We start from the raw sequence: 17,851 nt of genomic DNA on the forward strand, positions 1-17,851 counted from the left end.
TACCAGGTTTCAAGTCGTCAAAAGATAGGGCCACGCTCTAGCTTGGGGCTAATGCAGTGGGAGATTACAGATTAAAACCACTGCTTGTGTACCATTCTGGAAATCCTTGTGCATTTAACGGCATCAATAAAGCCACCCTATCCGTGCATTTCCGATTGAACCAGAGAGCATGGCTAACAATATCTCTCTTTGACGATTGGTTTAAATGCTGCTTCATTCCTGAGGTTGAAAAATATTGTAAAGACAACAACTTTCTTTTCAAGATTTTGCTTCTATTAGATAATGCTCCTGGATATCCTACGCATCCAAATGATTTCAATTCGAACGTGAGAGTCATATTTCTACCGCCAAACATGACTTCATTCATCCAACCTGTGGATTAGGGTGTTATTTCGAATTTAAAAGCATACTGTTTATGCACAACATTTGCTCAGGCATTGTCTGTAGCAGACGATGAGAAAAATTTTACGTTAAGAGACTTTTGGAAATCTTACAATATTTACCACACCAATCTTAAACATTAATAAGGCCTGGGCAGAAATTACTAAAAGTTGTTTAAATGGCGCAAGGAAGAAAATATGGCCACCGCACGTAAAAGGCTTTGAAGGATTTGAAAAAGACGAATCATATGATGAGGTTACAGATAAGATTCTAAAGGTTGCAGAGCTACTTCAGTTGGAGTTTGATGCCAAAGACGTGGAGGAGTTAACAGAGGAAGAAGAGAAGGAATTATCTAATGAAGAACTTATTGACTTGCAGGCAGCGATATTGAAAGAAGAAAATGCTGACGAAACTCAAGATAAACCAGAGGAGCCGAGGCGCTTCACCAGAGAGATGGCAATGGCGAGGTTTGAGAAGATGGATCCTGACAGCGAACGATTCTTAGAAGTTAACAGAGGGGTGAATGATATGCTTGCTTGCTGCAAAGAAATCTACGATGAAATGAAAAAAGCCACCGTCCAGTCATCCATTAATATGTTCTTTCGTAAGGTTGAGTGGCTGACCCCTTCTAAATCTCCATAGTCCTCAACCTCTGCAGCAGCGTACTTATCAGCTGAAGACGTCGATTCTGGGGACGATGCTCGAGAGGTAAATCTTACTTACGTTATGCCTGTCTTCTCTCTTTTTTTGTAATTTTATAATTTTGAAATTTTTTAAATTGTATGCTGCCCTCACTAATTTTTTTTATTTTTTTAAATTTTTCCTGCGCATGAAATAAAAAATTGAATAAATACAATAAATAATTCTATTCACATGTTTGTCGAAAATTTCTTTTTTGATTCAATCAATTCAGTGAACACAGTTGCGAGTGCTGCACAAGCATGGGTGAAATTCTGACTTGTGTAACGTTCCACGGAACGCAACCCTTACGTAAGTTGGGGAGTTCCTGTACATTTTTCTTTGTGTATTTGTGAATAAAATATTTTTTTTGTGAATAAATATTCTGTTTTCTGATGCCATGGTTGATTTTTCATTCTTATCCCAGAAGCCCACTATCCATCAGTTGCACATATTTGCTACAAATATACTCGTAGCTGCGCCTGAAAGGCAAGTCATACCAGTCTGAGTTAACTCGTATGCTGCGTCCTGGGCCAGTTTTCCAAATACGAGTTAACTCGTATTTGGCAGTCAACGTGTTAATGATATTGATGCAGGCATATCAGGTTTAATGTCTAAGTTTGCAGATATGATGGTTGGCAGGGTGGTTGATGACAGTAATCAGGTTATGCTACTACAATAGGATCTAAATAAAATTCATTTAGATCAATAAGATCTAAATGAATTAGGCAGATTGACTGAGGAGTGGCAATTAATGTTTAATATTGAAAAATGCGAGGCACTTCCTGTGGGTAGCAGTAATCTCAGATTAATATATCAACTGTGTTACCACGCTTAGGATAGCAGAGAATAAAAACAACCTGGGGTTAAGTGTGCAGTCAGATGTGAAGTTCTCTGAGCAGTGCAGACAGGTGGCTAGGACCGCTCATTGAGATTTTGTCAATAATATACAGGAATTTTGCCAGCAGGGATAAGAAGATGATTATCCCCTTGTACAAGACAATGGTTAGGCTGTATCTTGAGTACTGCTTACAGCTGTGGAATCTTCCATTTTAGGAAGGATTTTGATCTGTTGGAATTGGTGCAGAGAAGAGCAACAAAATTAGTGAGGGCAGCAAAAGGGTGCTTTTACCAGGAACGTTGTCAGTTCTGCAAATTGCAGCATCTGGAGACTAGGCACCTCTGCAGAGATCCAATTCGGTATTTTAAGGCATTGAATGGATTGTGTAACCCAATGCTGATGGAATCCTTCTTCTTGCTCAGACTATGCACATGAGGGTGCATAAATTCAAATTGAGGAAGGATGGTTGTGTTGATAGATTGTGTGGAAGGTACAGTTAATTGTACCTTCCACACAATGGGTAAAAGGTACAGTTATTTGCCTTCAGCCAGCAGGTAGTTGACTGTTGAAACAAACTCCCATTTGGTGTTGTATTGGTGGGCAGTGTTATGAAATTCAAGTAAGAATTAAACAAACTGTTAGAGGGGATGGAGTTGATAATGGAAGTGTTGGTTATTTATTTATTATTATTTTTTTTTAGTTGATGCTGTATAAGATTGCTTTCTTGCATCATTTGCCACCACTAATACTAAGACAAGCTTATTGTATAAATTAGAGCAATTTTGACAATATTTTCACTATAATAGTTGTTGAGCCCAATGATCTTGAATAGTTCCCCATCCTTTTTCAAGGTGAATACGGAGGGTTGATTCAGCCTTTTTATAATTATTTTGAAATTTACCCTGCTTGTGATGTATGGCAGAAATGTAATTTTTTTTCATGCTGGTGCAGTCCCAAACCTTATGAACAGGTGGATCTGTTGTAGAACTTATTTTGATGTCGACATGCCTCGGAAATTGGACTCATGGTTGTAAGGTTACATAACCGCACTCTCTGAAGAAAGGTACAGTTATCCGAAAATTATTGATAGGTGCAAGTCGAAAAATTTTAGTGTTTTGAAGTCTGGTATCTGTAAGGTTTTGAATGGCAAAGGAAAATTCTGCAAAGCTGCTGCAAGTTGGCAGTAAACACCGAAGAAACTGCAATGTGCTCCAAGTTGAACAAGGGAGGCAGTACGAAAAGCAGTTGCTCGTTGTCAGTGAAAATCCAAAAACCCAAAGAGCTATAGCGTCACGTGTGGAAATCTCCTAGTCAACCATTTGTTGTATAATCAACAAAAATTTGCAACTGGAGAAGAAACACAAGGCCTGCGTACACCATCTAAGAGCAAGGCACATTGCAGAGAGGCAGGTCAATGCTCGAAAACTACGAAAAATATCTGGCACCTGAAAGGCGGAAATTTGTAGTGACATTGGACGAAGCGTCAGTATACCTCTCTGATTGCAACAAAATTCGGGAAATTTATTACCGTCCACAGGGTGACAGGGCCTTTCCAACATGGGCACGTCGGTGCAAAGAAAGTTTTGGCCAGGGTTTTATGGTTGTAGCCAGTTTTTGTTATAACAGCAAATTTGAGTTGTGTAGAGTCGATAAAAACGTGATAATACACTAAGACTGAAGTTCTACAGCCATTGTTTGAACACGAAATACCCACATTGTACGGTTTTGATGCTGAAAAGGTCTAGGTGCAGCAGGATAAGGCGTCCAGCCACATGTCACTTTCCATCTACACTTTTTTTGCGGAGAATGGAAGCGGAGACAGGTATTCATTCGATCATGTTTGAAGATATACCTGTTAAATCACCTGATGCTGCACCTGTGGATTTTTGTGCATTCAGACTTTTGAAAAGAGCTCTTGGAAACTGCCACCCCAGAACTGTTGAAGGTTTGTGGAAAGTCTGCAAGCATGAATGGGACGAGATTAACTTGGCAGTTTTGCAACATGCTTTACTTCAATGGAAATTGCGATGCTGTGTGATAGTCCATGAGCAGGAAAAACAAATAGAACACAACCAGTGGCGGCGGCACGGAATTTCGTAGTTTTAAAGGGCTGTCAAATTAGTTATCAAAAGGCTGAATCAACCCTCCGTATTTGCAAACTTTTCCTTATTAAAAGTGGAGCTTTTTAAAGGAGCAATTTATTTAATTTATTAAACAATGTTTGTTTATGTATATTTTTTTCAGGAAACTCAATTTTGTTTTTGATGTTTATTTAATTGCAATTTTTTTTAAAATGTAGTGAAGAAGCTTACACGTGGTATATCCAGAGCAACCGATAATGTAAACCTGGTGTCAAAAGCTAGAATCGAGTTTGCTGAAGATTTTCAGGCAACAGGACGAGATGGCAGATTACCCCAAGTTCGATTAGAAATTCCAGATTACACATTTACTTTGCCCGATCTTTCTATTTACCCTGATGATTTTAGAGAGTTTCTAGAACGGGATCTCATTGAAACTTCTACTTTGGTTTCATTGGAACAAGCAGGTAGTTATCTTATTTCTTCAAAGTATAAAATGTATTTCTGTGAGGGATATTGGAAGTAAGGTAATGATTGTATTTCTTAAAATACATTTAATCATCGAACTGTAAAATGACAAATGAAAGCATATGTTAGTGAACTACTTTTTTTGGCATAGTCTCTCCTGACTTTGTGGAACTTGTCAGGAATGTTCTCATTCACCCAACCATGTTTCAGTGCATCACTTAACTTGATCATAATTGAATCAGTTTGCCGTCAAATTTTTAAAGGCTTGAATGTAAAGTCATTGTCGGTATTCTATGGTTATCAAGCACTCTACCAACTAAGAAATACTGTACAAGGTTTAAGCCTAAATGGATATCAGATGAACTAATGAAACTTGTGGCAGAAAAATACATGGGATGTATATAAATTATCAGGCGACACAGAAGCCTATGATAGATATAAGCTAGTCTGTAATCAAGTCACAAAGGAGGTTAGGCCAGCGAATTCAGATTATGAGAAATCTTTGGCAAAGGATGCAAAGAAAAACAGCAAAGACTTCTTTACTTATGTAAACTCTAGAACACAGTTTCTCAACCTTTTCGTGGTGCCTTCGTAGCCAGGTGGGCAGGAGCAGCAGTGCATAGCACACGTTTCTTGATTAGACCGGAGTTCAAGCCTGTGACCACCAAATACGGAGGATGTGGAAAGGTCAGGGAATGACCTCCGCATTTATGGCGGAAGATGTTCACGGCACTTTAAAGTTCACATTTTTTTAGGTTTCATTTTATGTTAAATCAGTGACCGCGAATAGCTGGGGTTTACTATATATCTATACATTAAAATAATTTTCCTCCTAGTGGTATTTATTCAACCAATGGAAGAAGAGATATTTTACTGTGGTAAAACAAGCTTCTGTTTAAGTGTGGCCACGTGCTATGTTTATCTAACATGACCACGCAGTACCATTCTTGATTTCGATATGTAAGGTATTTATGTATTCATAGCAGAGGAAGAGAGGCAGTGTTGAAAGCTTCTGTAAGTATAATTTTACTTTATCAAAAGAAGCAAATGCAGTCCCCTAGTATATATTATAAATAATATATATATATATATATGAACTTAAGTGAGAATAATGATAAAAAATAAATAAAAAAAAATAAATAAATATGGCAGCAGCATGGCAAGACAGAAGAGCGAAAATTGTGAAATTATACATAACGATCAAACCAACAGGGAGGGAAGAGAATAAAATTATTGCAGCAGAAACTCTCGAAGATAATTTAGAAGTCTAAATACAAAGATAATAAAGAATTAATCAATCTGGACAGAAATGCACTTATGCTGCAGTCACACTTAGATTTGTTAAGGGGTGATCTTGTCTGACCAATGTGATTGGATATTTTGATGCAGTAATAGAGGAACCTGATGCAAAAAATAATTTTTATATCATATACTTGGATTTCAGGAATGCATTTGATACAGTTGCGCCTAAAAGACTGCTGTAGAAACTGGAGCAGTGTGGCATTAAGGGCAAGTTACTCTGGATAAAGAGATGGTTGAGTAGGAGAAGACCGTGGTTATTAATGGACACTACTCTTAATGGTCTATGTTATTAGTGGAGTACCCCAGAGTTTAGTGTTGTACCCACTGTTATTTTTTATATTTATTAAGGTTATTGATAAAGGTATATCAGGCTTAATGTATAAGTTTGGAGATGATAAAAGGTTGGCGGGGTGGTTTTTTGCCATTAACAGTGTGTTTGCTGCTGGCATATACAGCCAGTAGCAAACACACTCTGCTTTTGGAGGTTTGCCTTTAGTCAGCAGATGGCTGATTGTTGGAACAAACTTATATTTGGTGTTGTGGGAGTGGGTGGGTTGAATAAATTCAAGGAAGAACCAGACAAATTAGTGGAGTGGATGGACAGGTGATGTGGAGGTTTTTTTTTTTTTTTTTTTTGTGATGCTTTATAAAGCTTGTCTTCTTGCATCATATGCCACTACTACCAATACTAAACCAGTATTGTCTTACTGTTGGTAAAGGATATATGGGAGGCTTATAAGGATTCTTTTCTTAATAATTTCTGAACTTGGTAGTTTATAAAGTTTGTTAAAAGTAGTTAAAGTTGTTAAAGGCAAGCTAATTTTATATTTGTAAAATCTAGTTAATGTAATAGTTATAATCAGTGCTTTTTTTTGTAAAAAAATAGGTGCCGGTACTCATTCTTTGCTATCAGGAAAAATGGAAAATTAAAAGAATATGAAAAGTACAGTAAACCCCCGCTATTCGCGGTATCTGTATTCGCGGTTTCGTGTATTTGCGATCGCTGATTTATATAAAATGAAACCTAAAAAAATGTGAATTTTAAAGCGCTGTGAATATTTTCCGCCATAAAAAAACATGGGCGTGGCTAAAATTATCTTTCCCGGTCAAAACAGTGTTCAGTGGATGGGGGAGAGGGGTGCCAAAATCGCGAGCGTGGATGTTTCTCGCTAATCCTTGTTCAATATGTGTTATGCGCTTATCATGGAAGGTTTGGTCATTTGCTTTTAATTTATATGCTTATAAATTGAATAAATTTATCAATTTATTTAATTTGTATGCTTACAAAAGTGATAAATCTACTGTTTTGCAGTGTAAAACAGACTTTTTCGAGTGTGTTAACGGAAGAAAGTGCTTTTATTGGGGACAATTTCTTTTTTACCCGTACAAAAATATGGCTACGAATAACAAGGGAAATGTGAAAATATCAAAGGTGATGACATTAGCGAATAAAATTGAGTTATTAGAAAAAATTTCTAATAGTGAAAGTGTCTCTTCAGTGGCAAAACATTATAAAATCAATGAGTCAACGGTACGATTAATCAAAAAATCGGAAGAAAAATCCGCCGTATTATCCGTGAAAACACGCTAATTGCTTCAAAAATTGTGCTCTGTAACTCGTGATGTTAAATTAGAAAAAAAATGGAAAAAGCTTTAAATCTGTGGATAGAAGACCGAACTCAAAATAAAATTCCGTTAAGTTCACTCATCATTCGTGAAAAGGCAAAACTCCTTTATCAACACTTTAGCGAAACTGGTGATAGCACTGGCGGGATAAGTTTTTTTGCTAGCAAAGGCGCTGGTTTGAAAAAATTGTTTGAAATTTCTAATAAATATTACATTTAATATTAAATTGTTTCTTATTTTCATTTCTATGCCATATGCTTGCATTTCACTATGTACTGTCTATGTACAGTCATATTATGAGGGTACATATAATACATACATAGACAAAATTTTAGACTAGTTTTTCTTATATATTTCATACTTTGGAACCGAACCCCTTTATTACTATGGGAGCCATAACTCAGTATTCGCGTTTTCGGTATTCGCGACATTTCTCAGGAACGTAACCCCCACGAATAGCGGGGGTTTACTGTACTCTAAAATTTTTTTTTCCCTGATATTGTTACTTTCGTAGTAATGTTTTTGGAATAAGAACAACAAATTTAGTATATTAACACAGTTTATTAAGTATAAATTAATTATTGAAGTATATATAGAAAAATAAGTAAAATGTGAATAAAATAAGTAAATAAATCGGTCAACTACTGAGTGCCTGCCGGGCACTCGGGATGACACGAATGGTCGTTAGTGTAGTATCTCAAATAGAGAGCTTTATGGTAACTGAAAAAAAGTTTCTAGTACCCCGGCTTGGCTTAAAACTGAGGAAATAACGAAAACGTTGTCTATTTGAGTTTTTCCAGTTGTTGTGAATGCCAAGGATGGGAGAAGCGACTCCAACTTCTTCCTGGAGAAGCGATTAAAGTCTTGGGGGAGAAGCGACTGGCAGGTGAGGGCTGTGCATGACTCCGCGCAGGCGTCTCTCCACCAACGCCTCAACACTAGCTCTCTGAGTATCTCCTTGCCGGGACAACTCCAGCTTTGAAAATTGTTAAAAATACTTCTGGTCGCAAAATTTATAAATGACCTTTATAGAATTATTAACTAACTATTTAGCAACATTTTTGTCACCAAAAGGAGAGTTACTTAGTACAAAGAAGCGCGCTATCAAAGTGCAATAAAAAATTGGTTGTTTAATTTTAACACATATATAATTTATCATTTAATTATAAATGATAGATTTCAATCGGAATAGTTTTCCCTTGATAAGCATCGAATAACGCATAGCTAATGTGATTTTTAATTTTTTTGCTCCGTTAGCAATGGAAATAGAGGGGGACACGAAAATTACTCACATTTGACTGTCTGGCGCCGCCATTTTTAATTTTAAAATTATTTTTTAAACGTACTCGTTGAGCTCTTTCCAACGGTGTAGCTAATATAGGTTGTCGACGGTGTAGCTATAGGTTGTTGACAACATTTTTATCCCCCACATTTAATCCCCCCTCCATTTCTCAGACAAATTTTTATCAACAATGATCAATATGGCTTTATGTTGGCTCACTTGATGTGCAAATCCATGCAAAATTTCTAGTCGTGGGTTGAGTAGTTTCAGAGATACATTACTGTCACAGACGGATGGACAGACAGACAACCGAGTGACATTTTAAAGGTCCTTCGTTAGACTATGGCCGCTAAAAATAATAAGTAAAAATAATTTTATAATAAAGTTTTTGTAGAATATTCCAAATTTTATTAAGTTTTTATACGACACCCTATGCCGACTTCTTTTTTCCTCTTTGTGTGTGTGTCAGTTGCTGAATGACGTTTCCAAAGCAGCCATGAATCGACATATTTTGATGGATCGAAGCGAGTCAGCGGTGGGCATACAATTTTAAGAAACAGTAGTGAAGAAACTGTTTTTGTCATCAACGAAGCTCTGGTTGGGTTGACAATCAGATTCATTTGTGAAAATCCTTGTTCACATTCACTCGATGAAATTGGTATCGTACTCAGAGCGTCCATCAAATTCTTCAGTTCTTCCGAAACCATGTTTTCAATTAGGTATCCCCCCGAAATCCCCAAATTGCATTTAACTGTAACCTAATTGACAATTTTCAATTTTCTAACTTCATTTTCACCAAATGCCAACAATTCGTGTTTAGAAGGTTTAATACCTTTGTTGTCCTCGTTTTCCTTCTCTCGTCATCGGTATTGTCACTAGTTCTTAAATTTGAATTGTTTCTTTTCTTTTTTTTTTTGAAACTGTCCAAAATGTCAGTGTCATTCGGATATTCAGGTACCGTGACCATGTAAACAGAGATAGGGAAAATTTACGGAAAAATGTGGATAACGCACTTCCGCGAAACAACAGATGATTATTTGTCAGGGTAAAAGAAAATCACTTTTCTAATTCTTGAACGGGGCACTTACGGTTGATTCACGAAGGTGTCTAACCTATGGCCCGCCTGGAAAGTGAACTAAAACAGCATTTTAAATTTTGTTAATTATCAAAAAAAATCTTATTAAATGTTTTGTTCAGTAAATGTGATTGTGTATTGTACTTAATAAAATTTTTGAATATTTTCAACTTTACTTTTACATGCAACAAGATATGGAAAATGTAACACACTGAAGAAATCTAACTGAATTTTTTTGAATATGGTCCCTGTATGGGAAATGTTTGGACACCACTACAGTAGAAGGTGGGCCAGAGCCCATTGGGAATACACCTTGATCTGCTCACTGCAGACCAGCGCGACCTCTTCGTATGTGGGACGGGTGGTCAGATAGTTTTTACCAGGTACCACTAAGTTGTAGAATGGTAATCCCTTTAGCTCTCTTAATTCTTGGAGCAGCACTAATTTCCTGAAGGCCAGAAATGCGAACAGGGTGTACAGAGTTAATTCTCTCCTAATCCGTTCGCTATATGAAAATTTTCTCGCTCAACGGAAACTATTTTAAATGTAACTTCCAAGGGGAATTCAAAATAATTAAACAGAGGTCCGACTGAGTAATTTAGAATTATAAAAATGGTTATACAGTTTTATACAGGAAATATCTTAACAATAGACAGTGAAAAATGTAAATTAAGTTAAATAATTTTAAGCTTATTTGAATAGTAGATAAACATGTGAAAAAAATTTACGGAATATTACAAATTTCAAAGTGCACTGCATCCAAATGTCACACGTCACTGTTAATAAAGGTGCCGGTACGCCGTACCGTTGCGTACCGTCACAAAAAAAAAAGCACTGGTTATAATTATCTCTTATTAAATTGTTTATTTTCCAATTCATGAGAAAAGCATGTGTAATTATTAATGATAATGAATGCTAATTATTTTTGTATGGCAACCTGCCACACAACAGCATAAGGTAAATATGCATAGCAATATTTGTTCAGCTCACTGAGGAAAAAAAGAGAAAACTGTGATTGTGGAAATAAGTTTTCTCAACCAGCAAAACTTTTCTACAGTTCAGTTGTTGAGAGAAACACTGCTATAAATAACTGTTGAGTATTTCTGAAGTCACCAGGCATCTGTATGCACAGCTGCAGATGCATATTTATTACAGTAGTTCTGTTTCCTGGTTCATATTTATGTTAATTTATGCCAAGAGAGAGAAATAGCATAGTTGTCAATAAAGGTTTTTATATTATACATATAATAAATTATAAACAGTCTTGTTCATTATAAATGCACATTGAGTTTTAATTATGATTGTATTGAATACTATGCACATTTTTTATTAATGCCACAGATAAAAACATTTATTCCCTGAAAGGTTCATATTTATGTTAATTTATAAGTCTTCACCAGTATATGTATTTTACCTTATTTTACTGTGAATTTTTTTATTGTTAAGGATGTTTGCATGAGATTTTTTTTTTTTTTAAGGCCGACTAAACTGGTGGGCTGAAAAAGGATTATCTCAACGTTTGTGGCCTTTAGCAACTTCTGGGGATGGTAATTGCCTTCTTCATGCAGCTTCCTTAGGTAATAAACTGTTAATTCATTATACTACTTAGGCCAAGCATATACAGCCAGTAGCTCTTTATTTTCTGTGAGAATTTCTTTTATGATGATTACATATGTTGGCATCTATTAAAAAATACGGTCAGATAATTTGTTTATAAGCTTAATAGATTTCTGTTTTCTTGATTAATAAAAACAGAAAATTAAATTGAAACCAACTTACAAATGGATTATAAATAAATCAGAGAATTAAAGATATGAATATTCCTTCTGAGAAGTCCACAGCATTAAAAGGAAAGTATTTATTTATTTATTTATTTATTTTTTTTGTATGTGCTTTAATGACATTGCAAGCTTTAAATATTCATTACAGTTGTAGTAATTACTTTTTTATTAAGTTTAAGGTACTAATGTAGTAGGGGGATGTTTAATCATTATAATAAAACTCCATTACAATTGTTAACGAAACTTTCACTATAACAGAAATGTTTTCAGATCCTGGATGACTTCCTTTATTAATAATGCTTTGCAAGTTTCATTTAAACAAAATGGTTTGGGTGAAAAATTCAGTATGATGACTTATTTTTAAGTTCTATTTGTGCATAATATACAGCATTACATTAGTAGAGGCATATGATGAAAGAAAGCAAGCTTATGCAGCATCAGCCAAAAAAAAAAAAAAAAAAAACACATGCTCCCATTTCATTCCTCCGTTCATTCTAAGTACCTGTCCAGCTGAGCCTTAAATTTATTTAGGCTATCAACTTCCACAACAAGGGATGGAAGTCTGTTCCACCAACCAGCTATCCACTGGCTAAAGGCAAATTTCCGCACATCTATCCTACATCTGTCTTTCATTAAAGGAAATACACAGTTGCAACTAGAAACCAGGTGACAGCAGGTTTTGTTTGAACTTAATAACTGGTATAGGTTACTTAAACTGACTTTATCAGGAACCAAAACAAGGACAATGGTCTTTAAGGATCAATTTTTGAGTAGAAGACCCCCCCCCCCCGGTTGTTAGAATGAATGGGTCAAGCCTATAATCGGCAAGGCAATTAAAATATCTAGGCATTATGTTTGACGGATCTTTGACTTTCAATTCACATGTTACTTATCTATCAGAAAAGGTGAGGAAATTTATTGGGATGATTACTCGAATCACTAGAGTTGGCTGGGGAATAAAAGGTAAGGTGCTGAACTTGCTATATGAATGTGTATTTATCTCCATGGTAACGTATGGTGCACCAATTTGGTTTGAACGCGTAAGTGGAAAAGTATTTACCAGAAAGCTCAGTTCCATTCAAAGAGTAATGCTTCTTAGGATGTGCATCGTGGAGGGTTGAGTCTGCTATATCCACTGCAACTCCAGCTCCTTGTGCTGGCATTTCTGTTCTCAGCAGCTGCTTGTGCTGGAATTTCTGCTCTCGGCAGCTCCTAGTGCTGGTATTTCTCTTATCGGCAGCTCCTAGCGCTGCTGGCGTTCCAACAGACTGAGAACAGATGCAGATCTTTCCAATGAAGTTTGGACTTTGTCTGAAATTTAATTATATGTATATTTTATTTTTTATGTAATTCGATTATTTTTCAATTTGTTCATATCAATCTTTTTTGGTCATGGCAGGTTTTTTTCCCTCCCTGTACTTGGGCAAACAGGAGAGGGAGTATATAAGAGTACTGCTAAATTATGTGTAACTGACAGCGGGGTTGCCATTGGTTGGCTGGGACCGCTTTAAGTAATAAATGTCAATCCATCTGTCTTTCCTCAATTTGAATTTATGCCCTCTCAGGTGATTATTCTGAGCGAGAGGAAGAATCCCATCAGCATTGAGCATGCTCAAACCATTCAAGGCTTTATACACCTCTATCAGATCACCTCGCTGGTGCCTAGTCTCCAGACACTGTAATTTGCAAAACTTAAGCCTTTCTTCGTAAGAGCACCCCTTTGTTCCATTCACTAATCTTGTTGCCCTTCTCTGTACTCGTTCCAGCAGCTCTACATCCTTCTTGAAATGATGCCTCCAGACCTGTATACAGTACTCAAGGTGTGCCCTGACCATTGCCTTATATAAGGGAATAATCAACTCCTTATCTCTGCTAGAAAAATTCCTGTACATCATTGACAAAACACCATGAGCTACTCTTGCAGACTGTCTGCACTGCTCAGAAAACTGCATATCTGCCTGCACAATTACCTCCAGGTCCTTTTCGTTCCCTACCACTGTCAGTGTTGTACCACAGAGTTGATACGTTACTCTGGGGTTGCTGCTTCCCATATGTAGTACTTTACATTTGTCAATGTTAAACTTCATTTGCCACCTCTCAGCCCATCTGCTCAACCTTTCCAGACCCTATTGCAGCAGCATATTGTCAGTAGTGTCCTTAACAACCCTGCTAACCTTCATATCGTCTGCAAACTTGGACATTAAGCCTGAAGTACCATCATCAATATCATTTATAAATACAGAAAACAACAATGGACCCAACACTGAACCCCGAGGGACTCCACTAATAACATTAGTCAACGATGAGCAGTGCCCATTGATTACCACTCTCTGTCTTCTCCCCCTCAACCATCCCTTTATCCATAGCAGCAATTTGCCTTTAATGCCACACTGCTCCAATTTGTGCAGAAGTCTTCCATGTGCAACAGTATCAAAAGCCTTTCTCAGATCCAAATATATAATATCAAAGTTATTCCCTGCATCCAGTTCTTTTGTGACTGCATCACAGTATCCAATCAAGTTGGTCAGGCAAGACTTTCCCTTAAAAAAACTGTGTCCGTGCTATAACTGAAGTCTTGTCTAGATGATCCTGCAGTGCTTCTTTAACCAGTGCCTCCATTAATTTTCCTGGAACAGAAGTTAAACTCACAGGTCTATAATTACTTGTGTCAGCCTTTGATCCTCCTTTGTGAATTGGAGTCACATTTGCTCATCTCCAGTCTATGGGTACCTCCCCTGAGTCCAAAGAAGCTCTCATTATTATGGCTAAGTGTTTGCTTACTGGATAGATCCCATCCACACTGGGTGCCATTTTTATGTTTATCCTCAATTTCTCATTCCCCTTCCTGAATAACACCTCATGCGTGAATGTAGATGCAAAATACTCGTTTAGTTTGTTAGTCACCTGAGCAGGATCATCAACAGTTTAACCATCAATATCCGGTGGACCAATCTGATTCATTGATTTTGTTCTAGAGTTTACATATGTAAAGAACTATTTTCTGTTTTTCTTTGCATCCTTTGTCAAGGATTTCTCATAATCTTCCTTTGCCTGCCTAATGTACAAAGTACATTAGGCAGGCAAAGGAAGCTTATATCTATCATGGGCTTCCATGTCACATACAATTTATATGTATCCCATCCATTTTTCTTCTCTGCCAGATGTCTCATTAGTTCATCTGACATCCATTTGGGCCTAAACCTTGAACAATATTTCTTAGTTGGTGTGTAAAACCTAGTAGCTTCCAAGATAAATTCTTTGAATGCTTCCCATTTTGAATTTGCTGTTGGTAACATCATCAGTTTGTCCCACTGTATAGAATTTAAATACTGTCTCAGACCATAGTAGTCGCCTTTACGAAAGCAAAACCCCTTCCCTTTACCCCTGATGGTATTTACCTCTTTGAGTAAATCCCACTTCAGCACACTGTGATCACTGCCACCTAGTGGTTCCTTTATCTGCTGATTCTTAATGAATGAAGAATCACTACTGATAATCAGATCAAGAGTATTACTCCCTCTAGTTGCCTCCCGAATATGCTGATGTAGAAAACAATCATCCAATAAATCCACAAAAGCCTTGCTAGTGGGTGAGTGAGACCAACCCACAAATTCCAGTTAATATCTGGGAAATTAAAATCCCCCATTATAAGACTCTCTGATTTACTGGCCCAGTCTATTTCCTTGTACAGTTTCTTATTATACTCATCCGAGTCATGAGGTCTATAGCACACTCCTACTCTCAATTTTGATCTTCCAGTGCTTATGTCACACCAAACTGACTTGACACTACACTGCACTGTCCAGCGATGTCGACTGGCTTCACTTCCTTGGATTTTATGTCTTTCTTAACTAATAATGTCTTTCCCTCCTCCCTTCCCTGTCTATCCTTTCTGTACACATTGTACTTCCCAAATTCCACTTCTGCATTCCTTATATGTGTGTGACACCACGTCTCTGATATCCCAACAATATCTGCCTGTGATGTTTTGAGCAATACCTCAAATTCATCAAATTTATTTACCAAACTCTTAGCATTGGTGTACACGCAAGTATACATATACCTGTTCCTATTCTTAGCTACCCTAACACAACCCATATATTGCTTTATTAAGAAAGAAAAACTACACGAAAATCAAAGATGGTTAATGTAGCAATGAATATATGTTCATGTTTTGTCATGGTCACTTCTGAAACTTATTACTTGGAATATATATATATATCAAATGCACTCCCTATTGTATAAATATAGCTTGAAAAAAAGTGGAAGTTGTGAAAAATGTGATAAAAGAATTCAATATTAAACCCTTTCAGTTTTCACATTGAATTGATTACTCAATTTTCTGCAGGAGGGAAAAACAAGTTAGTTAATGTAGTGTGTGTATTATATTTCATGTGCATTAGTAAATAGCCATTCATGATTTAAAAAAAAAAAAAAAGAGCAAAAAGATGTGCAGCAGAAAAAAAGCAGACTTTTATTGTTTAATTGAAGTAAAGAAATATTCTTGGCACAAGAATGCTCATTTCTCCAATTAGCCTATGGCAACAAGCATACTATCCATTGCTTAAGCTACAATAAAAATGGGTGGCCTATGTGATGTTTATGAAAAAAAAATTAATTAAAAAAATAATAATTGTCAAATTTCTGTTTGTCTGATTTTATTGAAATTTGGGAAGCTTTGATTATTCTGAAAGGGTGAAAGTTCATGAAAATCCTTCCACTGAGAGTTGATTTATTAATGATTTGAGACAGTCAAGGAAATAATAATTGCAAGATTTATCTTGGTCCAATTTTAGTAATATTTTGGATGGCTCGACAAATCTTTCTTCAAGGGCCAAATACAAAATATCACGAAAATCCATTCACTAGGAGTGAAGCTATTGGGTGAAGCAAATGGGTGGATGGGCAGATGAACGAAGACAATGAAGACAGTAGTTGCTTTATGCATATATGCTAATGCACCTGAAAAGTATGTAATGGTATGGCGTAGTATTACCTTTCATTTAAAAAGTACTGTTCAAATCAGGAAGTGTAAGAAAAGTAGAAATGGGACCTTTAAATGAGGCTCTGTATTTTCGTGATTTAAAATCTGGAAATATGACCATTCATTTTTCTTGAGTCCATTCATTCCACAAAAAAAAAAGCTGGAGAATCAATAAATTTATTGAACTTTATTGCAATCTGAAATCACGCGTTTTCCTTGGCCCTAAAACAGAATTTTCGTATTAATGCATGAATTATAAAGTGAATTTTAACATATTAATAGTTGAAAATGAATGATAAATTATATCTGGTGTACTGTATTTCAGAATACAGTAAAACCTGTATTTATAAACACATTATAGGTTAACTTGAAGTTCAGGGGGATCAAAATATGTCCATTTCGATTTAAGTGGGTTCAAATTTTCGTAATTCTCATTTGAAATGTAACTGCTTTTTTAATTTTGTAGTAGACATTTGTAAATAGATGTTTAGTGCATTAATTCAGTTAAAATAAGAAAAATAAATTAATTCTTGTGTACAATGTGTTGCCTTTCAGGCGCATTAGCAAATACAGTCGATTCTGGTTATTTGGGACACATCGGGACTAGTGTATTTTGGCCCGATTAACCGGCTGCCCCAATTATCCGAAGTTTCACGTAAATAGTTAAAAATACAATGTCCCCCCCATTTAAAATTGGTTCACTGTACAATCAAATCACGTTACGACGAACTCACCATAGTAAAGTACCGTTCACTATACGATGTGCAGTAAGCGCCGGTCATTGTGATCACGTTTGTGAATTGAATTTTAATTCTATTAAAAAGCGATTCTAATTAGCAAAAACAGAAGGAATATTATCCACAGGCTATAAAAGTAAAGATATATTAAGCACAAATTTACCCTTTATTACCTTACCAATTAAAAAATACGTGAAAATCGGAAGAATATATGTGATAATCGGAATAATTAATACGTACTGTAATATGTACATACGAACTAGTTGACATTTCTGTTCACTGACATTTGTGGGCGCGGGGGGGGGGGGTGATTAAAATTTAAAACAGTAAAAAGATAAGCAATCAATAACAAAGAACACGGCACACACAATTTGCAAGTAACACGATATGTGCAAGTGGGAATGGAGTAACGAGTTACAAAGCTTTAAAAATAGGAATAAAGAGAAGATCTGGAAATTAATTTTTTTATATGATTGAAGATTTCATGGACGCGTAAACACATTTCACCATAATAACCCACAGAATTCCAGCTGTCGGTATTATCGCAAATTCAGTAAGATCGAGTTTACTGTCCACTTATGATAGATTTCACTAACAGAAAAGCCCAATAAACAGGTG

At 36.2% G+C, this 17,851-nt stretch overlaps 1 protein-coding gene across 1 annotated transcript in view; it reads left to right on the top strand.

Annotated features, from left to right (window-relative positions):
• Window positions 1-17,851, top strand: part of LOC150089260 (OTU domain-containing protein 7B-like) — a 151,220-nt gene that overhangs the window by 73,553 nt on the left and 59,816 nt on the right. Inside the window, exons 5-6 of the mRNA XM_090389924.1 lie at window positions 4,200-4,445; window positions 11,210-11,308. Coding sequence (XP_090246050.1) covers window positions 4,200-4,445; window positions 11,210-11,308 — 345 coding nt within the window. The remainder of the gene's footprint in view (window positions 1-4,199; window positions 4,446-11,209; window positions 11,309-17,851) is intronic.

Source organism: Mastigoproctus giganteus, chromosome 2, assembly GCF_048544385.1.
Source record: "Mastigoproctus giganteus isolate SK-2022 chromosome 2, ASM4854438v1, whole genome shotgun sequence".
In the NCBI taxonomy this organism is placed as follows: Eukaryota; Metazoa; Arthropoda; class Arachnida; order Uropygi; family Thelyphonidae; genus Mastigoproctus; species Mastigoproctus giganteus.